Source organism: Ptiloglossa arizonensis, chromosome 12 (genome assembly GCF_051014685.1).
Source record: "Ptiloglossa arizonensis isolate GNS036 chromosome 12, iyPtiAriz1_principal, whole genome shotgun sequence".
NCBI classification, from domain to species: domain Eukaryota; kingdom Metazoa; phylum Arthropoda; class Insecta; order Hymenoptera; family Colletidae; genus Ptiloglossa; species Ptiloglossa arizonensis.
The window spans coordinates 2,501,045-2,526,199 of record NC_135059.1 but is presented as its reverse complement, the minus strand read 5'-3'; the positions used below and the strand labels follow the sequence as shown (position 1 = coordinate 2,526,199).

Sequence of the window (25,155 nt, the reverse complement as noted above, 5' to 3'; positions counted from 1 at the left end):
TTCAAAAATTTTATTGCCTTTTGTACACCAACTATCCTACTATAAAACTGCATTTTAAAAAATTCGTTCTTTAACATTGAAAAAATTGGACTTTTTCCACCTTCGAACCACTGTGTGACGCTGTAACGATACTTAGGGAATTGATCTCGAAAAGAAAATACGTCCTCAAACCTGTACAACTGTATCGAATTCATTTAAAAATAACGAGTTTTGCAAAACGTACCCCAATGTTACGCAACAACGGTTCAAGAGAAAAGAAAGGGACGAGATAGCTTAGATCGTTTTCCTCGGAAAAGTCAATTGCAATCTACTACTCGTGTTTACCTTAGAGGTATCAATGCAGATAAATGTTACTTCAAACAATCATTCACTCTGAAGAAAATAAACTTGGAGCGAAAAATATTGCTGGGTCAAGATAATGCCCCTGTACTAATCCAGTACCACTCCATCTTTACCGACTAAATATCTCTTACTAAAATCCTCCCCTAAACTTTACACCAGCAATTATCCAAAGAGTTCACGAGCAAATATCCAAAACGAACTCTCTTATAACCGAACTGTAAAATACGACTCTTACATCAATTGTATCGTTTCGCACACACACACACATATAACAGATTGTTGAATAAATTTTATCAAACGACAAACCTTATCGAACAACCTATTATATATAAACACTTTTACAAGATTAACGCGATGAAAATTGTAATGAAGCGCGCACGGTACACCCGGAGCGTGAAACCCCTCGATTCCCGAAAGTCGGGCACGCGTTGCAGCGGGATTTAAATAATAACACGATTAACTTAACGCGATCAGGCGTCACGTGTAGCAATGTTGTAATACGTCTCTTTGATAATCCGATAATATCCATTCGCGCGGACGAACGCACCGCCGGTAGAATGTTTCATTGTTTTTCCGGCGATGCAGTTCCTATTCGTTGCAACGCGATTCCCCGTACGCGTACAGGGCGGCATTGTTTCGGACATCGTGATATTCACGGGCCAGTGGGGCGTGACGGGTATCGAAACGGAGATAATAATCGACGATAGTTTCCCCCTTTAAGGTTCGTCCGATCGGTGGAAAATCTCTGAAAAGTAGCGAACGGTTCGAAAATACGGGGGTACCTGGCGCACCGTGTCCGGTGAGGGAGACTTTGGCTCCATTATGTTCCGGTTGCACCGGATGCATACACACCGGATGCGTTTAGGTTGAACGATACGATGCCGCATTACGTACCAACAGCGGCACGATACGTATGCATCCCGCGTAACGTATGCAGCGCGCGGCCCCTGCCACGAAAGGGGCGCGAGGAACAGTTCACGGGGGGAGGAAGGGTGAGAGGGGGAGGTAAATTGCTAAAAGATATCTCCCCCTTGGGATTCGACGGGATAGGTTATAACCTGGTCCGGACTCTGCCGAGCTTATGCAGAATACATTGCCTACGGTACGCTTCTCCGCAATGTCTGTATTCGTTCGCCTCGCGTGCGTAGCTCGCGTGCGTATATTTCAACGCGGGTACGGGGATACGCGCGCGCACCACGGCATCCTCGGGCGCGTTCTCGCCAAACAGATGGTATAGGCAGAGAAAGCGTCGACATCCCGCAGGGAATTGTTCAATTTTAGTTGAAGCTCATCTCCAGCCCTCGGCGTGCAGGAAACTCGGAAACGCGTCCCCGTAGATTACGCAGGCGTGGGACGATCAACGGAGAAATATCACGCGGCTGCTTCCTACTGCCGCCTGACCTTAATTGGAAAGATGACAACGGGAAAGAGGACGTCGAGGATCTTGAACGACGACGGTTGCTTCCTGCGACCTTCGAATGATCAACGATCCTCCACGAATCGAGAAAACTACCGTACGTATAATACAGTCTGTCTAACAGGAGTGTGTACGGACTCCTATGAATTTTTCCTATGAATTTTTCCTATTAACTTTTTCCTATTAACTTTTTCCTATGAATTGTTAGCTGAGAAATTACCACTTGGGCAGGTACCCTGACCCTTCCTCTAAGATGCTTTGTACAAGAATACTCAGTTATCGCCTATTCTTGGTCAGAGCATTAGATATTTTGAGAGTTACGCGTTACGATTGTCGCATACGCATCACGTTACCAAGCAGTGTTTCTGTGTTCGCATCCGAAAGGACCAAAAATGTCATACTCAGCGGCTGCTAAGTACATAAGAAAGTCGAAAACATTTGTTAGTAAGTGGGTGAATCGATTGGAGGTAAAAAACGTCGTTGAGCTGCCAGATCGTGACATTACACCAAAGACATCGAAAAAGGAAGACAAACTTATACCACGGACATTCGAGAAAAATCCTGGTCTATCCTTACTTTGGGGGCAAGTAATCTTACGCAAAAAGGTGTGAATATATCACGCGAAACCGTAAGAAGACGTTTATTGGCCAATGATGTGAAATTTCGTAGCACATTTAAAAAAAAACGTGTCGAAAAAAGACTCGTTTGGGCGAGAGCAAATTCGGACCGCGATTAGGACAACGTCATTTTTTCCGACGAGGATTCTTTTTGGGCATGTTCTTCGGTAACTCGTACCTGGTGTACTCCTGCAAACAGATTCGTGCAACGAACCGTTAAACACTCGGTAAAGGTGGACGTTTGGGGTTGTTTCTCGAAACAGGGATTCGGGACTTTACACATGCTTACAGACAACCTGAATGCTCCCAAAATGGTTAAAATCTACCAGAGGGCTTTATTACCGTCTGCTCAAAGGTGGTTTACAAGGAGAAATGAAAATTGGTTATTACAAGAAGACAACGACCCGAAGCATCGAAACCAACCGTGCACTGCGTGGAACGAAGAAAATGGTGTCGATGTGCTCGATTGGCCTTCACGATCGTCAGATGCAAATTCGATCGAAAATGTTTGGGCTATTATAAAATTCAAGCTTAAAAGAAAGAAAATCTACACGTTTGAGCAGCTGTTCCGACAAATTCGACCGGTGTGGAGATCTTTGTCCCAAAATTATGCAATGAAACTAGTAGAAAGTATGCCTCGGAGATGTCAATTAATTATTGATAACGAGGACGATTGGACACCATATTAATAATAAAGCGTCTTAGTCCGTATCGTGAAGAATATGTGTATTTTTTTTCAACTCGATATCCCAAATAGTTTTCGAGTTTTGCCGTACACGCTCTTGTTAGACAGACTGTAGGTTGCTCGATAAATTTTTTCGATAAGAAACGAAGCTATTAAGTTTGTCGTTTTATTTTTCTAATTACGGTGCTATCGTTTCACGAACACTTGTGAAATTTCATGTAGATCCGTCGACTCGTTCGTATATATTTTTTCTTGCTCAAAGTTCAAGTATCATAGTATTTTTTTTACAATGGAAAAACGACAAAACTTATCGAACAAACTAGTACTGTCCATCCGCCAGAAGAAGGTTAACCTGTGTTTGGCTACTTATTCTAGTTTAGAGATTACGATAAAGTAACAAGTGTTTAGGTGAAAAAGATGTTTGAGAATCAAATTTATATCATTATTAGAGGGATACTCGAATATCTTTGCGAAGGGAACTAAGATATGCTTAATGTTACTTAAAGAGAAGTTACGTTCACTGTTATTTGAAAAGAAAGGAATTATATCCTCTGAGCAACAGTAATTGTCATCGTTCTCGACCAATAGCGACTGCAGAGGACTGAAAACTGGAAACTTTAAAGGGATGTAAACAATTAATAGCATTCTTCTCGCGGACGGACAGTAGTGTCTCGTTTCTCACGCTACCATAATGGATTTCTTCGGCGAGTCGAGCCGTATCCGAAGTCGATCGTGTACGGTCACATTCCTTGGCACTATTTCATCTCAAAATTGGAACTGGTATTTCCGTTGTAATCGAGCCACAAGTCCATATTGCCAATTTTGGAGCGATCGGACTACGTTTCCGCGTTCAGAGAACAGATTCCTTTGGCAATCTACGCCAGTGTTTCTCGTATTTTATCTTCTCGTGGAAGTCAATTAGGAAAAACTTTTGACGAAACCACCTTCCCAAAATCGAACCGAATTATTATTTTTTTAAATATATTTTGAACTTGTTTTCTTCAAATCGAATTTATTTCCTTTAAAAATGTTCATCAACCCTTTTATCCTCGACACTGCGTTCTAAGGAAAAGTTGCTCTTGCAACGATGTTACTGGGTTAATGTAAAAATATAGGACTATTCGATCGATGACTGTTGAAAATATTAATTCGTTACAATTATGGAACACCGTTGTAAGAGCAGCTTTATAAAGTACGACGAAAGTACAAGTGAAATTCCAAGTACGAAGGGTTGGATTGAAATCGATTCGATGAAGAGTTCCAAGAGTCCATTTTGAGCAGAAAATGGTAAAATTTTTAGAAAAGCGCACTATTTCTATTACGTATTTCTATAATGTTAATTTTGTCAGAAATATGTTAATCGAAGAGATCAAAAGTAATTAGAAATTAAGAGTTATTTGATTCAGAAAACTTAGTGAAAAGTTAAAAAATTCAAGCACCATGTTATTCGAGACCTCGCACGATTCAAGTACCGTGTTGTTTGAGGTTAGGGCTATAATACAGCAGTATCTTGATTCTCTTCTCTTACTGTACGATGTTTTAGTACAAACAACGTACACTGAAAGCCGGTGGATACAAGCTCTCTGTAAATGACTGTCCACTTCTAGAGGACGTGTTTACATCGTTCCCAGTCAAAGGGTTAACGTTGACAAGTCTAGTTGCGAGCTTCTGAATAATTCCTACAACGACGACACTTTTTTCTCGTGTACAAACTGCTTTCAATTTTTCCCCAGCAATCGCATTAATCGAACCGAAGAGGTTCAAAACACATTACATTATCGCTCGAAGATAAAAAATGAAACCCAAGATCATCCATCCTCTACAACGATTCCCATTTTCGCACATTACTTATACTTAGCCTATATTTACAAAAGGGAAATGTAAACTCAACGAACCGAAGATTAGTTCCATCGAATGTACGCGTAATTCGTAACGAAACATCTTAATGTCTCCAAATATTTACCGTCTGTAAACAGTAATCGGTAAAGAAAAAAAAAAAAGAAAGAAAAAAAGAAAACCCGTAAAACAAGTAATGTATTCAGACGTGCCGTTTCAGCAATGAGCACGTACCGGTGGATTTCGTGTTGTATCTCGTTTCGCGATAGCCAACCCCGAGAAACGTACGTTAACGCTTCGTACTTGATGCATGGGAGCAAACAGGGAAGTTACACATAAAACTGCTGATAAATTGCCAGGCGATGGTCCCGTAGGGGTTAACTGTTAATATTTACACGATGAAAATAACAATCTTCACCGCGATGTTTTTCCGCAAATCTCTCGTAAAATGTTACACTTTACCGGGGAGTTTACGTTCTGCAAACATTACACGGAAACACCACGAGCTTTAACGATTCTAACGCAGACGTTTCGTACACCAGACAGCGGAGAGGTGAGTAATCGTCGAATTATGACGTGTTCTCGCGAGAAGAGAAAAAAAAAAAACTTGCGTAAAAATTCACGGATACACGGCGTGATACTCGATACCACAGGTACGAGGAGTGTACATCTCTCGATGAGTAAAAACGATCGACGCAGGAGCGAGTTCCTCGTAGACGAAAGGGGCCTCCTCTGCTTTTTCCACGGAGCCACCTGCGGATCGTTCATCATATCGGTAATGCATCGAGCATCCTGGTTTCTCTTTTCTCTCTTTTCGACCGAGGATCGAGCAAGGAGCAAGAGAACGATCTTTGACGCGTACAAGGAGCCACGACCAATGCTCCTGCTCCCTTTCCTTCGCCGTTTTCCGCCCCGTCTTCCTGAAACCCTCCTGGCGCATCCCTCCGAGGAGACCATGAAGCTATGCAACCCCCGGTAATGCGCGCATCAATAACCTATCATATCCAGCCTTCCAGATGCGATGCGATGCTACGCCACCCCGTCGCCCACCCGCTCCCTTCGACCCTAAGACGTGCCGATCTCTTCTAGTCTGTAACTCGAGTAAATGTATCTGCTTCTCGAACTGGAAAGTCCACCATCTATAATCCTTCGCGTGGATATTACAACCGGGGAATAAAAGAACAGGGCTCGTATACTGTGGCCACTTTTACAAACGTCTCGTGATGTATAGACGGTTTTTTCATTACAGTATACTTGAAATTGAGTCGTGGAACAGGCTCTGTCGAGCTGAGCCTATTGTGTGATATTTTTTGTAGATATTTTCCTTTTTTGTTACAAGTCCGACTCGGAATTTGATCGTAAAACAGCTTTCATCGAGTCTTTTGTTAAGGACAGATATCTTTTTGTAATTACACTCGAATCAGATTGTAAAACAGCTTCTGCCGAGTCTATCGTGAAATATAGACACTTTTTGATTATAAGTATATTAAATGTCAAATTGTGAAATAACTTTCGTGCGATACACAGATGTTTGTTTCGTTACAAGTATGTTAGGAGTTAGGTGTAAAGAGAAATCCGCTGCTGTGGCCACTTTTACAAACGTCTCGTGATGTAGACTGTTTTTTCGTTACAGTATACTTGAAATTGAGTCGTGGAACAGTCTCTGTCGAGCTGAGCCTATTGTGTGATATCTTTTGTAGATATTTTCCTTTTTTGTTACAAGTCCGACTTGGAATTTTATCGTAAAATAGCTTTTATCGAGTCATTTGTTAAGGACAGATATCTTTTTGTAATTACACTCGAATCAGATTGTAAAACAGCTTCTGCCGAGTCTATCGTGAAATATAGACACTTTTTGATTATAAGTATAGTAAATGTCAAATTGTGAAATAACTTTTGTGCGATACACAGATGTTTGTTTCGTTACAAGTATGTTAGGAGTTAGGTGTAAAGAGCCTAGCCCATAGCGTAATTTAATTTTCTTTCTTTTTTCGTTTCCATGTTCTGTTCTGTTACCCATTCGTCAACGCGTTGTAAATTATTCGGTAACCTCGAGAAAACAAGCTTCCGTGTTAAACGTTGTTTAACGCAAATACGATATTTCGATTCTCCGCAGGTGAATGAAAATAAATTTTGCACGGAGAAAAAAAACGTTGAATTAATCCAAGACCATGGAAATCGATATACAGGGTGCGGAAAATGTTCTGTCCACTTATAAAAGATGTTCATATGTCTTTTTTTGCAAATTTAATTCTATAAAGTACAGGTAATCACCCTAATATTTCCTTAGTTGCACAACGTAGTTAAATACGAAAAAAACAGGACTAAAATAAAAATTTTTTGCCCGATTTGATCGTTATCGAGTTAATTAATTCTGTGAAGTACAGGTCATTGCCTTGATATCTCCCTGGCTCTACAAAGTAGCTAAATACGAATATAAAAAGAGACAGAACTTTCTTCACGACCAGTATATACGAATCTAACTAAAGTATCTGAATAACAAATGCGTCGAAACGAGTGAAAGCTACATATGTATGCCGAATGATCGATTTCGAAAAGAATAGAAATGAGAATCAACTTGGAAAAAACCGTATCGATCGAAGTTCGAGCGAATGGTACATGTATATGCAATTATAAGCATTACACTAGCGACGAACACCGACGTCAAAAAGATCGTGTATAAATTCTACAGGTGAAATTCCATCGTTCTGTTTCCAATTACCCTCGCTGATCTCGATTCGTTTGGAATTGGGTGTATATCGATTATTCGATTACGGTTGTACACGTGTACCGGCTACGTACGCGACGCGAGTGCACACGTGTGTTACCCCTTCGTTCGTCAAATTTATTTTTAGTCGCTAAATCAATCGCTAATACAATACCGTAAAAGTACAGTGTTTCACCGTGGTGCGAAACATCGAATCGTGGGAACACGTTCGTCAAAGGAAATATTTTACTTACTAATTATCAGCAGAATTTGTTTTTTTTTTCCCCTCCCTCCCCCTGTCCGAAATTATGCATTCTATATTCGTTTCATTTCGATGCGTCGCGTAACACAATTTCCCAATTTCGCGGGAAGTGCAAAACAAGATTTGCAAATTGAATATCGGCTCGTTCGTCCGTCCTCAATTTATCTCGCTTTAGGAAGATAAATTACAAATGCGGTCGAAATACTTTGTCGAGTAATATGTGTGTAATAAAGTGCAATTGTAATGCAATAATCATACGAGCGTGCTACACAGAAGTTCGTATTCGACTGATTAAACGCTACGCGCGATATTTCGATCGAGGACACGAATTAAGTGGAAATGACCAGCGAAACTATTTCTGCGTTACAAATCCACGTGTGTGTCGGTGTGTCTCGCAAATGGACGAACGCGACGGTAAATATGAATTTATACCGCGACCGGACATTTTTCGACATCGACGTAATTCACGGTTAAATTGTCCAATAAACGATCGACGTTCGGAATAACGAAATGAAATCTAATCGACAAGCGTAATACGCTCCACTTTAAAGACCAGCAACTAAGAGATAGAATTGAATTTCGTTAACTATAATAACAATTAAGTTATTGTCGAGGATTAGCACGTACAAACGGATGTACTTACGTTCACTGTTTTCACCACCATTTCTCTGCACTCCGGATTAATTTCGCTCCATTCGCTGGCGTAATACGGACCTTTGTGGCTCAAAAGCTGAAACAAAAACGAAACAAATTCGTTAACACTTTTCGTTACGACGAACGAGTACACTAGGTTGTTCGATAAGTTTCGTCGTTCGATAAAATTTTACTAAAATTCACTAAGATTCATAAGATCATAAAATTTACTAAAATATTAGTGATGGGGTAAAGTTTACTATAAGTGTAATAATTCTGCTTATAAATGTTCAGAATGTATATACGCGAGATCTTCTGCACGCGGTGTACAGTTGGCGCGCGAGAAGTTAGTCAGAATCCTATAAGCTAAAATGGTAAAGAGGAAAAGGAAATCGTCCATTCGCATCGCTCTACACGGGCACATTGTCCCTACTGGCTACATTGGGCAAGCGTGCAAGTCTCGAACGCGAACTCTATCGTTGCATCTCACTTTATCGTGTTTCGTTTCGTTTCGTTCGCATTCCTAGTCACGCGGTGCACTCCTACACGTGCCCAACTTAATCAATAGTAACATTGTATTTGCACGAGGTTCAGAGGTGGAAAATAATCGATAGTACTATCGAAACTATCCATGGTTTTCGACCATCGAACGAGTTTCTGTGGGATGGTGGAATTGTTGACCACAAGAGAAAAAGTAAATAGGACGGATTATTTATCGCTATTATTTTAGAGATAAATATAATACAGTCGTGCAGCGGAGCATGGTTATGAACAACTGAACAGAGTGTAACGATCACGTCGGCACATCAATTGAAAAAATACGAAGATCGGTATCGAGATCATCCCTCAAGTCTTGACTTCTCAAACACTGCATGGGTTCATGTCATTGTATTCTAACAATTTCGATAATCAATGTCTACTATCGATAGTTTCTGATAGTCGAAAATTCACACTATAGCATCTAAGCTCTGTACTCTTTCATGTCGATACATTTTACCAGTGTTTCAAACTAAAATAGGGGACATTTTTATTAAAGAAACCTAATTGTAGTCGCAAGCAAATGTCATTTTTATATAATATTCCTGATAGAGTAGAACAAATAGTAACGGGCAAACGAGCCTGTTTAAATGGAAATAAATGTTGATATTCTTATGTTTGCAAACTCATTGTAACCTGGAATGTTACAACTGTCGTTATAACGAATAAGGAAAACTGAAAGTTTGTTATATGTAAATCAGACGACATTTCCCGTAAAAAGAACCATTACAATTTTAGTTTTTCAAGCTCTATCATCGAGTAAAAGATCGATTGCTCATTGACCGATTAAACTTTTACCTCGGGGACCTTGTAAGATAGTACATGCCCGTATCGAAATGTTCGCGCAACTGGAAATCCCTGAAGATTTCTATACTTGGAGTAAACTGCACCGGCTTATGCGAATTCGTATTGCAAATCTGCCATCCACACCACGCGTCTTACGTTCGCATTTTCCGCAGCGAAATGAACAATTTATGACGATAAATATTCGTGTTCGTGCATAACGACATACTGGCCCTTACACGGCCATTTTGTATGCAAAAGTTATATTAAATTTATTTGTTTGTTTAAGCGGTTGTATGCAACATGCATGCATACATACATATATACATATATACATGCATATACACATGCATACATACATATATACATATATACATGCATATACACATGCATACATACATATATACATATATACATGCATATACACATGCATACATACATCATACATGCATGCATATGTACATACATACATACATACATCATACATACATCATACATGCATACATACATCATACATACATCATACATACATCATACATACATCATACGTACATCATACATACATCATACATACATCATACATACATCATACATACATCATACATACATCATACATACATCATACATACATACATACATATATGCATACATACATCATACATACATCATACATACATCATACATACATACATACATATATGCATACATACATACATATATGCATACATACATACATACATATATGCATACATACATACATCATACGTACATCATACATACATCATATATACATCATACATCATACATACATCATACATACACACATACATACACACACATACACACAGATGTCTGTAACATATATTATATTAATCATCAAAACGAAAAGAAAAAAAAAAGAAAGGGAACGTATCACAAAGTTCTTATATTAGTTTAACAATTAAGTTTCTAAATGATCAAAGCAGTTACGTGCATGTGACTAATAAGATTTCAGTAGCCAAAGTTAAGAAAAATAGCGATTAGGGAGAAAAGTTTGCACATATCCAAAGGTTCTAAAGCATAGAAGTATATTATTAATTAGCTTAAAAAGGAAGAGTGTATTATTACAACCTTTTCTGGATTCTAGTGATTTTACTTTTAGTGAACTCATGATTGGTATGTAATCATACATGTTGTACGAAGTTCAGATTTATACGCACGGAACCTCAGAAATCTGTGCCAAACTCTCACTAATCGTCTGATAAACTCCAACAATCCATAAGAATTATTTATAACGCGTTAATAGCGAATCAAAAAGTCCATATGTAAATAAAACATCCGTGTCACAATTTTTTTAAATCTGAAATAGAATTACCGTGTTCGTATTCATTCTCAATTGGATGCATATTTCTGTACGATCTCATTACGCGATATTTATTATCATATTTGCACCATATTTCAGAATAACATCGCGAGTCGCGATAAGTCGCAATCCTCGATGCAGATAATTACTTAAAAAATTTTGAGAACGTTCGCGTGTAGTAATTGACAATGGCGAAAGACGAACAGTGGATCGTTAATGAATAATACAAAACGTAAATAATAATAATAATAATAATGAACGCTTCGATTGAAAGGATTCCATCGGCGTCGATGCAAGAACAGTATCCATACTATAATAAAAATTCAACGACATAATTTATTATAGAAACGAATAAATCGACAAAAACGTCAACATAATTAGCCTACGTCGAATATCCATGGGTTGTCGTTTGTACGTAATTGATAATGAATTTCGGTGATTAATAATACCTTAATTACGAGACCGTGGGAATTATCGCAATCGTCCCGCGTAATGCACAAATATTTCGCGAATAATGAATTTATTAAGCCTTTCGTTTCATTGAACATCACCATATTCGACCGATTCGAGAGGCGAAACTTATTGTTAGCTACCAGTGATCATTCCGTAATTTTCGTCGATTTCGCGTTGGTGGTTGGCCGTGAGGTGGCGACGTGGAAACGGTTTCGAGGAAGAAAAAATTACAAAAAAAATTAATAATAATAATAAATAAAAAAAAAGACAGTGGTCGACTAATTCAAATTGGGACGAGCCTTTGCACTTTCCTTCCCGGCGAGTAATTTCAAGAGTGCCTAAACGCGGAGGCTATCTCCTCCTCCCGCCTTCCAGCTGCTGTGCATTCGTTATATACGGGACTGTGATTCGAGGCATTCGTGCGAGCGAGCCGGCACAACGGAACGGCTTTGCGAAATGGCCAAGCTTATAGAAAATCCTGCGAAAGGAAGCAATTCGCCGAGCCGAAAAGGATTCGAAGCTAGAATCTCCGCCCACCTCCCGTTGGCTAGGGAAGAACCCGGGGATGCACAGAGAGGCTGTAAGAGAGCCGATGTGTATTCCAAAACGCAGGCGTCTAGCTGGATGATTGCCAAAGAGCGGGAGCATCGAGGGGAGTAGGGGACGCTCATTATGAAAGTTGATACCGTCGATGTCGTTGTTTTGTAATTCTCTGTCTCGTGCCATCCCTGTCCCCTCCCCTCTACCCCGACCTCATCCACGCCCCTCCGTACCTTTTTCTTGCACGCTCCCCACTCTCATCCCACCAGTTGTGGAAAGTTTCCGAATTTCCAGCTGTATCGCTGCCGGTGTTTGTACAGTTATTGCTCGGTCAAACGGTGCAAAACTGTTTTGTTCGTAAACTGGCGTCGAGCAAAGAAATGACGCACAACCCCGGCGTGTGGATTAATTTCTTACGCGATGTCGAACCGTCGGTAAATAAGAGAACCGGTTCAGCCATACCCACGGTAATCTTTAAATGAAAGTCGCAGAGAGTAATCTTTGAGAACGTAAGTATCGACCCTTCGATCGGTTAAGCGATGTCGAATCATGATGGATTATGGAGAAGTTATTTACCTGAACCCCTTGCACCCTTCCACCTCCTCTCCTTATGATCAGTCTGTTACGAAACTTCGAAGAAATCTTTCGTATCGAGTTTGCGATTTCGCGATAAATTACTTTAAGGTATTAATGCGAATACGTTCAATTCTTTCGAGGTCGAATAAATCCCACTCCGTCGGTTATGTAACAACCTGCGCTACAATCGAGGATTATCGACGTACAGTGTGGTTATAGAATCGTATAAACTACTTACGAGCCACGATCGAAACAACGAAAACCTCGACCGCGTAATCTGGCGTTCCACCGACCCTCTTATCCGCGCAAAAATGAAATATTATGCAACCGCGGGTATCTTCTTAATTTGTATTCGGCGGCATATCCCAAATTATCTTCCGCGTACCCGATTAACGTCACAAACTCGTGATACCGCGTCTTTGTATCTGTCGGTTATCGCAACTACACGAGAATTATGTAACGTCTGCTATAATTTAATTAGAAAAATATACAAATAAAATGTTTAAGGATACGGGTTGAAAGAAGATCGAAGAGTCTGACCTGATAAAATCGTATACGAACGAACAACTTCGTTATCCCTCCACGAGAGCGCGCTGTTACAATCTATAAACCGAACCATAGATAAGCTATTGCAAAGTAACGTTACTCTATTCTTCTTTGATCAACCAGTGAAATCGAGCTTAAATTTTCCAACCTTCTACGATACCAGTGCTCACGTTGCTGTAGCGTGTACTAAAACAAAATTGCTGAAAAATTTTTAATTATGACCAGAAGGATATCTTTACTTATGTAATTAATCGTTAATTATACATAAGCTTTGTACAATTTGATAAAGATTGTTAATAGCGTATAATTATTTTCAAATAAATTATGGTTCCGAATCATTAGTATATAATGCAACATTATACGATTCAAATTATTTACAATTAATATGCCAAAGGCCATTTTTTATGTCAGCCGATAAAGCTTGAAACGGAGAAGAAAATCAAGATTTTAGTAAAAATATATCACCATAGCAGATAATACTGAGAAACTGGTTGGATAATAAGATAATAAAATAAATTAATTAAGAAAATCCTGTATCTTTTGATATAAATATGTGAGAAATAGAGTATATTGCATTTCGATATAAACACTGTCATTTTGTAAAGAATGTAAACCAAATTTGTAATTGGAAGAATGATGATAAAATATATTGTATTGCAGCATTCCCTTTGCGAACTATGTTTAAAACTTATTGATAGTTTATCAAAGAAAATATATGCACTAATGCTTTGCTTAAACTTTGTTCAAATAATTATATTAATTTAAGCGACACGTGATTAAAGTGCAAATAAAGATCTCATGCTCTAATCAAGGAGGTTATGTTCAACACTGTGTAGAACGAATAACCTTAATAATTATCAGAAACTTACTGGTGCTATCCATGAAGGAAAACGCCAAATACTGGTGACCAATCTATGTGAATACAAAATACCGCCTTCAACTCGTCTCTGAATGACATCTGTTCCCAAAATTGATGGGTTTACGGGGTTCGGATACTTTCTGGAGACTGCTTTTACGACCGTTTCCCAAGGATGCCTGCAAATTGCATGCATTTTAAGATAAAATTTTTTCATAAACACAAAGATATTATAAAATATTTTCCTATCCTAGCCTTGAAAGTTATAAATAAATAAATTATGCATGACACTCACTCAAATGTGTGATACGACGTCCAAATCCTCATATTTATACAATTTATTCTGTAAGACCCAACGTTAAGACTGTAATTTAAATTACGTACGGTGATACGAAAAATGACATACAACTCAACTACAGCAAGGTGAGTCAACCGACTACGAAACCTAATGTTACTTAAAAGCCAACAAAATGATTGCAATGAACTTCAACCCACAATCATTCATCAACAGTTGGTACCTTAGACATTGATCGAGCGCCGCGCACTAAATTTGGCGCGTAAAATTCAAATCAAATTTCTTGCACCAACCCGCATTCTGTTCAGCCGAAATATTATTTCAATATAATGACACAATATATGACTTCCTTTAAATCATGTAATGTAATATATAACTTTCCATAAGTTTAAAATTACGCTTCTACATCATACGTAGATTGTTACAACACAAATAAAAACTTCATTTTAATTTTCAAATAATTCGTATTTACTTTGTATAATAAATTGTGCGATCACTTTATCTTGCAGATCTCTTTGAACCTAACTAAATTGTAGTGTCATAAAAGAAAATAAATTATAGTTAAAAATAATAAGTCATGGTAAAAATTAATTTATATTTAAACGTCAAATGAACTTTTACAAACATGGGTGGTTTTATGCCGTAGATAGTATTTTATCGGTGAAAATGCTATCCGAAAGTTTGTTTTCTGATGGAAAAAGCTCAGAGATCATCCAGAAAGAAATTCTTATGCTGAAGACCAAATGGTAAGTAAGTTTTAATACTCTCCTCTTTTCTGACTAAATTCTCCTTCTTGTGTCCTGAAAAAAATATCTTGAAAATTATTGCAATTTAACTCTAGACTGACAATACTTAGAGTCCTTTTAGCTCTTTTATTAATTGTCATATGATATTTATACTAATTTTTTTTTTTTTTATATTATAACAAGGGCCCTGTCACACAAGCATTTGCTGCAGGGCTCTAAGGAAACACACATTTGTTCTCATTAAAATACAAACATAACATTTATATAAAGTCAGTATTATTCAATTTATATAAATTTCATTTGTATAGATTATATCTTAAAACATTAATACTACGTGCCCGACGAAATTATAAGAAAATAATTTATTATAAACTGTTGCAAGTGAACAAAATAATTAAATAATTTAAGGGTAAATAGCTGTCTACTCGTGACATCTTACCGAAAATAGCTTGAAGTTTTCTTTCTCCTGATCTGTCTTTAATGTGTAATGGTACTGCAGGTTGTGGACCTTTATGCCTCGTAATAATACTTTTAGCAGATTCTAATGCATTATGTATAAGGCGTGATTTTGACGTTTTAGTTAGATATACAACACATTGTCCTAAAAGTACATCACACTCTGGCATTCCAATCATTTGACATCCATGCATAGTATGAACAGCTATTCCTAATATTAAAAAATTCCAAATATTATTCATTATTGTAACTAGTGTTTAACAATAGTTTATTTATACAAAAATATATCTCATATTCTTCAAAATACACACCCAAAGCTTCTGAATCTGCTAAACCAATATCTTCGCTAGATATTCTTACCAATCGTCTTGCTATGTTTACAGGATCTTCTTTGACAGCCATAATTCTTGCTAACCAATATAAAGATGCATTTGCATTACCACCTTTAATCGATTTATGTAATGCAAAATACAAATGATGTGTATTATTAGTTTGTTTATCAGATAACATATGTGCTTGTTTAAGACTTTCTTTAACATCTTCAAGAGTTATTGGCACAAAATGAGAAGGATTTGGTTTATTTAATACTTTAGTCTTAACTGCTAGTTCTAAACCATTTAATGCAACACGTGCATCTCCATCGCATACTTCTGCTAACCATTCAGTTACTGTTTTACTGATAGTAAAATCTGGCTTAGAAGTAGAGTTTGGTTTGTCCTGTGAATTATTTGATAATTTTTTATTTTGAGGATCATATATTTCTCCATTAATAGACGAAATTGCTTTATAAAGGATTTCCATTACATTTAACGTTGTTAATTTATTTAAAACAAATACACGGCATCTACTTAATAAAGCAGAATTCAAACTGTAAGATGGATTTTCTGTAGTAGTGCCGATCAAAGTAAATGTGCCTGCCTCTACATGTGGCAGAAAAATATCTTGTTGGAGTTTATTGAAGCGATGTATTTCATCCATAAATACAATAGTTTGGCGATATAATTTAAATCCATTTTTTGCTTTATTAACGATATCCTTTATATTACTGACACCAGATGACGTTGCAGAGAGTTTTATAACATGAATTTGGTCTGCATGTATTTCTTTGCATAAACGTGATATAACATGGGCCAAAGATGACTAAAAAAAGTTTAAACAATATGTACTATTAGAAATTAAAAACACTATAGCAATTAATAATTATGTTACCTTTCCACACCCTGGTGGACCCCAAAATACCATGCTCGGAATACATCCTTTTGTTAATAATTGTTGTAATACTGTATTAGAACCAATTACTTGTTCTTGGCCTACATAATCATCAAGGCACACGGGCCGCATTTTTTCAGCAAGGGGAACATATTCTTTATTTGTAGTTATTTTATGTTGATTTATATTTGACATATTTTTCACAGGGCTTGCTTTATATTTTTTTGATACATTTGTTTCCACAATTTCTTCATTAATAAAAGGTCTTTTTGAAGTTGACGACTCCTGTGGAGTTACATTAACTAATGAAAGACACGAATCAACATGTTTTCCTATATCTTCTACAGTGTATTCTTTTCTGCATAATGGACACAGCATACTTGCATCAAATCATATTCTTTTTACATGTTTAAATTATAATGATTATTAAAACATAATAGCTTATTTTGAATATCTTAGCCTATCTATGAATAGTTAATTACACTTTTCATTTTTGGTATAGAGCAATTTGTTATTTATTGTCAAATGCTATAATTACTTGTAACAAACAAAATCACATAAAGAATATATTTCAAAGTGTACCGTTATGTTAATTTAACTTTCGGTAGCCTATGACCATGTAACCGGAATCAAGTGCGATTGCTGTGTGAACCGGCAATAAAGTAGCACCATCTACCGTTGACAGATGAATGTGATATAAAATCTGTACAAACATGTATTGTTTATTAACGTATATTATTTATTTAATTTAAAAGAAATGTTCGTTTAAGTAAGTATATATATTAATAAGGAAATTCACGTCATCATATTCTGCAAATTTTACTTACATAAAACTAATTCAGAATATTTTTTTCAGAAATTTGTACATTAAGAGAAGTAAATATTTATTTAACAAATATGTCAAATATATGGAACAGAGACATTTATCGTCAAGAACAAGAAGCATTTATTTCTAACCATGGTGGAACAACAGCCAGAGAAGTTGTTTATGTAATCATGCCAAATATATGTACCATTCTTTTAACCACAACTACATTAGGTCTTCTAGGAAGGTTCATTCATAGAAATGTTAGAGTTATCATAGAATTTATACTACTTGTAATCCCGTCTATTTTATGCTGTACTATATTGTCCGAGTACATTGTTACTGTTTGCTGTGCTATGATGTTGATATCTATTATTAATATTTTATTATTGGGAATTAATTCAAATCCTATATCAAGTTATAATATGAAACCTAATCATGGCAAAAAGCCTTTTATTACAAATTTTAGAGCATTAACCAATATTGTAACAACAATATGTATATTAGCCATAGACTTTCGTATTTTTCCTCGCAAATTTGCCAAGACTGAGGTATTTGGATACAGTTTAATGGACACTGGTGTTGGATTATTTATATTGGCAAATGCTTTAGTAGCACCAGAAGCTAGAGACTTTGCTCCCAAACCAAGGATAGGTTTCTTTCATACTTTATCAATGAATATAAAACAATCGGCTAAAAGTTGTATTCTACTTTTAATATTAGGTTTTGGTCGTTCTATTGCTATTGAAGTTATAGGGTATCAAAAGCATGTAACCGAATATGGATTTCATTGGAACTTTTTCATAACTCTTGCTTTTGTTAAAATATTTACAAGTTCTATCACAAGTACTATTAATTCACGGTATTCATTATTATCGGGTTTTTGGATTTTAATAATGCACGAATATATTTTAAGTACTAAGGGATTGAAGGAATGGGTTTTAAGTGACAGTCCAAGGGATGATTTTATTTCTGCTAATCGAGAAGGAGTAGTCTCTGTACCTGGATATGTAGGTCTTTATTTAGTAGGTGTAGCAGTTGGTAGGTTAATACATTCTACTTATTATAACTCGTTTGCACAAAATTCAATGCAATGGAAGCACAAAACTTTTCATATGACAATTTTTGGATATGAAATCGATGCAAGTTACAACGAATCTATGATATTGTGTATCAGATTATCCCTGATAGCGGCACAAACGTGTGCAGCCACTTTGTTTTGCGATGCATACTTTAAAGTCTCAAGGCGCTTAGCAAATGCAGGGTATTGTATGTGGATACTTACATTGGGTGTTATGATACTTACATTATTATTATTGATGGAAGTAATTATCGACATATTAATTCGTACAACCACAACAGATTCGGAATATGTGGAAAAGAAGCCTAAAGTACGTAAATCAAACTTAAAAAAAAAACGAGAATGTGTGGCTAACAAGTGTGAGAAAAGTGCAATCAGCAACACATTTGAAATATTCGAAGCTGTTAATTATAATGGTTTATTCTTCTTTTTACTGGCAAATTTGATGACTGGTGGTATTAATATGTTAGTACGTACATTGTATGTAAATCAGTTAAAAGCTTTGCAAATTTTAATTGCATATATGGCTGTAAATATAACATCGGTTTTATTTTTCTACAGAAAACAGGTACAAATTAAATTATAAAATGTATAATTTGTTGCATCACTTATTTATCAGGGATTATGATTTTGTATATTGTATCCTGTAAATATTTGTAGGCCAAATATACTTATATCATTAGAAGTAGCAAACTATTATCACTGCCATTATGTATAAATATGAAAGTGTATTCCGTATTTATTACTTTTTTTTATTAAAATAAGTATGTACATGTATCAGTATAAAAATAAGTAAAAAGCTTAATTGGTAACAAGTCGTTTGTTCGGTTCAATTTAACTATAACATTCATCAATCTAACAAACATTAAAACGATTCGTTGATATCGAAATTATTTGTCTAAGAATTCATTATAATTCATCTTTGGGTTGAACATCAGGCTTCAGTTCGGTCGATTCTTTTGACTTAGGAGTTTCGACGTCTTTAACGTCGCTTGTTCTAGTTTCGTTTTTTACTTCCGATCTCTTCGCTTGCGTTCTTTTAGTGATGAATTTTTTAAAAGCGTTATGATTTTTTACGTGATCCCTAGCAAGTGAAACTATACGCAGGAATTCTTTAACATCAAAGCTGTAATTCGTGAACTTTGCGTGAGCCCCTCCATCAGGATGTGTACCCTATGTAACATTTAAATTATACTTGTAACAAATATTAATTTTAAATATTAGTTTATTTTTTTAAAATACATATAACTTGAACCATTACTTACAGGATCTTGTTGCACTAATTTTGAAATATTTTTCCACGTGAAATACTTCACGCCGCGTAAACGGGCGAGATCCTTGTAACATCCTGGATCTTCACAGTTATATCTAAACGATAATTATATCTAAGAAGTACAGTTTTTGAGAGGAAAATTTTGTATACATACATCTCGAATACAGCTGCCCAATCCGGTAAAAACATCAAGTGTGACAATCCAGCTCCATGAATACCGATCAAAATATCCGAGTTTCTTGTAATTTCTAGTTGCTTTTTGAACGAAATCTTCTTATTGTAGACTACCTGCAAAAATAATATTTTTGTCACATATATCAACGACTATACGTGAAATTTGTCTATTTATTAGATCAGTTACTTTTTTAACTCTATATTCTGTATTCTCCTTCAGAGCTTTTACCAACTCGTCTTCGTTTAAAATTTTTCTGTATTGTGTGTCTCTGCTGAGCAAAGTCACGCGTATCCTTTGGTTTTTTCTCTCGTGAAGAGGTATGTGCAATCTATGCAACACGTGATCGCCGAAAGCCTTAAATAATCCACTTTTCTCACAGCCGTAAATCTAAAATATTATTCGGTCAATCAAAAATTTACAATGATAGATTTTCCGGTTAAGGAACATGCGATACCATGTAAGATGAAACTTTTGCACGTTTATAGAGTAAATTGAAATAAAAGACACGTATTTCTTATAGCTGTGGATGCTGAGTTTTAAAAGCTGAAATTACCCTCTAAAATTACGGCCCTTTAATGCTGTACCAAAAATACGAATACACAATTATTTATGGTTTTTAACCAAAAATATACACATCGGTAAAAAAAATTAATAAAAACAGTCAATAAATCACTAGTACAATTACTCGTTTCTTACATTTTTTATACACATTTTGTGTCTATAATCAGTGTCCAATAAGAAATACATACTGATTTTGTTTATCGATATGTGTTTACTTTGAGAGATGAAATTAGTTAAATGTTGTCTAATTTTGAGAGCTCTATAAACCTACAATGTTTCGTAAAAATCGGCATCGAACACTTTGCGGGTGTTCCTTGTGCGTAACGAAATCGAAAAATAAAAAGAATCGTACAAGAGGTGTGTTGTAATAAAGACCAAAGATCATGCGCGGCAGTAATGGGAACACGAGATTCTTGAAGCAGACAATTTCTCCGCGGAACGTTTTTAAATCCCACAGCGGGTTTCTCGAGAAAGCCTCGAAGGTGTCTTGGAACGCTGAACGGTAACTGAAAGTGAGAGAACGATTGGTATCTAATATCTCGTAGTTTTTTTATTGCGCCCGTGTCAGTTACCTGTAAGTTTCCCAGATCATTATGTGATTATCAGTGCTGAAGGCGGTGGGGTGCGAGAGGTTTACGTGTAATGACGTGTACAAGTTGAAAAAGTCGCAGAAATGATGATACATGTTTACTACTGAAACAGAACGACTTCGGCAAATGAGCGGGTGCCTAAAACTTGAGTATTCACCGGCACGAAATTCGGTGTCGAATCTTTGTTTTGTGACTTACTAGCATCTATTTTCATTATGTACGTTGGCTTCTCGATAACGATATCACAGTCGCCGTTCACAATCGGTGGTCGTGGTAACTTCCGGAAATTTCGTAATTCGGGTCCCCAGGACTGCAATGGACTAATGTGATCCGCATTGTCTTGCAGTCGTTTCTCATTTAATCTGATTCAGAGATGCAGCACAATTCTTAAGTTCGTAATAATAATAACGGTACGTCGTACGGTTCGTGGTTTTTTTTTACGTACGTGCAATATCCGCCAATTTGGCCTTCCTTTAAAACATCCATTTTGTAACGTATTGGGTCTTTTCTTTGGAGCAGCTTTGTGAAATTTATCATTATGTTTCTTGCTCTACAAAATCTCATGTGTTCCGAGCATTCGAGGGACGAGTCATCCTAAAATGAAAAACATCGGTTAAATAAAAAGCAAACGAAATATTCTATTATCTGCTTTCAAATCGTGTGTTATACAAATTGAACTTACCACAAATAATGGCTCGCAGAAAATCGACATTTCCTTCCTTTGATCGCGCACGTAGCCGAAATCGCCTTGAGCGTAAAACGTGTCTAATTGAGCTTTTTTCGTCGTCACCCATCCTTTGTGATCACCTGGACATTGAGGAATGGAAAAAGAATTTTCGGCTTTGCAATTCGGCTCGTAACCCCAACAAGCTTTGGTATCAAGGCTATCCTAAGTTTTTCCAAGAAAAATTCTTCGTTAATATCCGTCTTTTGCGATCCCGAGATTTTAATATTTGTGTCCGACCCGTGTAAAGTCCCCAAAGTTTTATGCGCAACTTTCGTACAAATTTACGCGAGCGAAAGTAGAAAAAGAAATGAAAAACGTGGAAATTCATCCTTTAATTATCGTAACATTTTTTTTTTTTTTATATAACCGAGTTATTAATACACCGCATATTTACCTTGTACGGACAGGCGGTATCATTGCGGCACTCTTCGGCTACCGTGGGAAAGGAGTTGAAGTAATACTTCATGTGATCAGGCGGCAGATCAATGTCCGTGTAATTACTATGAGTGACAGTGATCGTAAACACCAGAACGACCGACACTGAGAATTTTCTAAATAATGTGTTATCGATCATCGTAAAATATAATAACGAAATGAACTGGAATTCCCTGAGATGGTTTCGTGCACTTGCTTTACAGAGTGACTGTACAGTGTGAATGGAGGAGGAACCACCTCTGCGAGTGATGGGTATATGACCTCACCTACTGTGTGCGCTTTGTCACACAAACGCGATCGTCCATACACCCACACCACTGCGAGTGTATTTCCTTAAAAGAATTGGTGAAAGTCAATGCTAGAATCATTACACACACGGTGCCTTACATCATTCATTATGCTGATGCGTACCTACCAAGTTATCCTTGAAAATTTCTCAGCAACAGAACAAATCTCATAGAGAGCCCCCTCTTTGTTTTCGAAATCATACCGGCATTTTAAATCCTATTAACCCAATCGGTAATATAGCAAAGAGTATAGTATTTTTTTATTGTAGAGCATATCGAGTAATTACATACTTACGTGTTCAACGAGTGGAATTCACCTCTCGTAAGTATGAGACAAGGAACTTTGGAGCACGAACATCTGACTTTCTTGCCTTACACACACGCGCCACTACTTTAGCTGGGGATAGCTTCAATATGGCCGACCACTGTCACAAATCCTCGAAGGACTCTTTTTCACGTAGACACAGCACTTTCCGCATTATTGATGTTCCAATGACACAGCAAATTGTAATGCACACTTGTGTTCTTGTATGATTCAAAACGTAACTACTGCACAACAATTTTAATATAGCCGATGTAACATTCAAATCTCCATCTCTGCGTCTCGCACGTGATGGAGTGAGTCTTTCTAATAGGCCATCTTTAGGTGGATTGGAAGAATTTAGATTTTAATATTAGGTGATCTGGTACTGCAGACAAATTACATTGCCTATATTACCAATATTCGGTAACTGGTCCACTTTAAAATCAATTAAAGATGAAACTAGCAAAATGCTCCTTATATTATCGTTAGTAAATATATCAACATTTATTCAACTGAGATTCTTGATACTGTCAAATTATGAAAGCTGATGTGCAACGTTTTAAAATCTGAAATACCGACCCAGTAAAATATCTGCCATTTCGCAGCGACCTCTTTGTTTAAAAAGATCGATTCTAGAAACTATACTCAACTAAACTACCAAAGTCAATAAAGGTCGTAAATAAGATACATATTGTAACATTAGTATTCGAAACATGCGTAAATGTTAATAACAATGGCTTAAAATAACATTTCGTTGAAATATTCTTTGTTCCACGAACAAAATTTTTCATTATGATCCAATAGACATTGTCAAGGCTACACGTATCGATTATTGATTCACAAGTCTTCCTCGCAATGAGTTTTCTATCTAGAAAAATAGTTAATTGACTTTCAGTTCTTTTAAGTAAAAAACCAAAATAAACTCACCAGAGAACAAAAATTTATAAACTACCCGTTACATAAAAAGTAAAATTTGAATTATAAAATTAAATATACATGCTAACGAACAAATAAAAATTGCCCACTCCTGAAAGAATACACGTTGTACGTTACTTTTATTCGAATTGTAGTGGACTTTTGTTGACATTACCCATTGTTGCCAGCGAGGCGCTGCAAGGTAATTGACCGCTGTCCGAGAAGGCGATCACAAGAATCGGCCTTGGAAACAGCGGAACGACGGTCGATCTCCCACCTTCGAAGAACTAAACTGATCAACAAAACTATTCAAGTTGATCTAATGAATTAAACGTAACTTACCCTAGGTACATACTCTGAAATGATGTTCAACTTATATTAAACCATAGAAGGAGGATCTCAGTCGATTTGCTCATATTGTTTACCATATAATTAACAATTCGATTACACTGCTACAGATGGTACAATTGTTAATTACATTCTAAATAATGTCGATTGCCCACGTTTCATCTCGTGGAGGTTGTCTAGCCAATCTCCTTTTCTACAGAATTTTTATTTATATATTTGGATCGCTGTTCGAAGAACAAATAAAGAAGGGAGTTTTCAAAAGAATTTTTCAATCTAATTCTTAAATAATTTGATAGGCGCCCTACTTACGCAATATTTAGAATAATACAGACAAAGACAGAAAACAATTTACATGTTTCCTTGCTCCGTCGGTCATTGATGTCACGAAGATTTTCCTGAAATATAAACAGAAAAATATTAAATTCGTGTTATAACGTGGCTTTTCAAGAATGATAAAGTTTAAGATCCGTATTGCAAACACTTTCACTACTTCTCTTCCAGCTTATTTTTGCTCGTTTCCTCGATTGGTTTCTCAGTCCAGTCACAACTGCTTGTTGCATAAGCAAGTGACGGGTCGTGCAGCTGGTCCGAACGGTCGATTGTCGTCTCGTTTGGTGTGTCCTCTTTCAGAGAAAGATGTCGCGAACCCAAAGAGTTGAGACACATCTTTTTCACTATGGAAGCCACTTATTCCAGAATGAGACCCTCTTCTTCGTCATCCTTCGTGAGTTAGGTCCATACTTGCATTTGCTCCTGACGCGAAGCTGGGAGAAACGGGGCACTTCTGTAGCAAAATGGGGGCGTCGTGTATTTTCT

At 36.7% G+C, this 25,155-nt stretch overlaps 4 protein-coding genes and 1 long non-coding RNA gene across 10 annotated transcripts in view; 1 reads left to right on the top strand and 4 right to left on the bottom strand.

The window, feature by feature from the left end:
- The window catches only part of Slmo (PRELI domain containing slowmo), a 31,223-nt gene extending 16,613 nt beyond the window's left edge, over nt 1-14,610 (bottom strand). Inside the window, exons 1-3 of the mRNA XM_076323989.1 lie at nt 14,428-14,610; nt 14,146-14,311; nt 8,510-8,596 (exon numbers count right to left, since the gene is read on the bottom strand). Coding sequence (XP_076180104.1) covers nt 8,510-8,596; nt 14,146-14,311; nt 14,428-14,459 — 285 coding nt within the window. The 5' untranslated portion in view covers nt 14,460-14,610. The remainder of the gene's footprint in view (nt 1-8,509; nt 8,597-14,145; nt 14,312-14,427) is intronic.
- Nucleotides 12,750-13,470, bottom strand: LOC143153125 (uncharacterized). Its single transcript, XR_012993721.1, has 3 exons — nt 13,271-13,470; nt 12,969-13,193; nt 12,750-12,911 (listed from the first exon to the last, which is right to left on the bottom strand). It is a non-coding gene; the product is annotated as an uncharacterized LOC143153125 (long non-coding RNA).
- Nucleotides 14,611-15,002: 392 nt separating the features above from the next.
- Nucleotides 15,003-17,476, bottom strand: LOC143153276 (ATPase WRNIP1). 3 transcript variants are annotated; one of them, XM_076324285.1, is made up of 5 exons: nt 17,421-17,476; nt 16,839-17,123; nt 15,941-16,769; nt 15,613-15,840; nt 15,003-15,227 (listed from the first exon to the last, which is right to left on the bottom strand). In XM_076324285.1, exons 2-5 carry the CDS (start codon nt 17,031-17,033, stop codon nt 15,130-15,132), a joined length of 1,350 nt encoding a protein of 449 aa, XP_076180400.1. In that variant the 5' UTR covers nt 17,034-17,123; nt 17,421-17,476; the 3' UTR covers nt 15,003-15,129. The 3 variants fall into 3 exon arrangements, with proteins under 3 accessions (XP_076180400.1, XP_076180401.1, XP_076180399.1); XM_076324286.1 differs by lacking the exon at nt 17,421-17,476 and adding an exon at nt 17,377-17,392; XM_076324284.1 differs by lacking the exon at nt 17,421-17,476 and having other exon boundaries at nt 16,839-17,413.
- LOC143153275 (uncharacterized) lies at nt 17,477-19,426 on the top strand. Its single transcript, XM_076324283.1, has 2 exons — nt 17,477-17,607; nt 17,695-19,426. The coding sequence occupies exon 2, from the start codon at nt 17,736-17,738 to the stop codon at nt 19,308-19,310; it is 1,575 nt and encodes a 524-aa protein (XP_076180398.1). The 5' UTR covers nt 17,477-17,607; nt 17,695-17,735; the 3' UTR covers nt 19,311-19,426.
- On the bottom strand, nt 19,389-23,457 carry Eogt (EGF-domain O-GlcNAc transferase). Of its 4 annotated transcripts, none has more exons than XM_076324282.1 (12): nt 23,068-23,457; nt 22,901-22,989; nt 22,445-22,817; nt 22,006-22,212; nt 21,769-21,917; nt 21,522-21,685; nt 21,306-21,423; nt 21,086-21,239; nt 20,359-20,559; nt 20,152-20,285; nt 19,990-20,092; nt 19,389-19,897 (listed from the first exon to the last, which is right to left on the bottom strand). In XM_076324282.1, exons 3-12 carry the CDS (start codon nt 22,622-22,624, stop codon nt 19,634-19,636), a joined length of 1,674 nt encoding a protein of 557 aa, XP_076180397.1. In that variant the 5' UTR covers nt 22,625-22,817; nt 22,901-22,989; nt 23,068-23,457; the 3' UTR covers nt 19,389-19,633. The 4 variants fall into 4 exon arrangements, with proteins under 4 accessions (XP_076180397.1, XP_076180396.1, XP_076180395.1 ...); XM_076324281.1 differs by having other exon boundaries at nt 19,393-19,897; nt 21,306-21,426; nt 23,064-23,455; XM_076324280.1 differs by having other exon boundaries at nt 19,393-19,897; nt 21,306-21,426; nt 22,897-22,989; nt 23,068-23,455.
- Nucleotides 23,458-25,155: the final 1,698 nt, after the last annotated feature.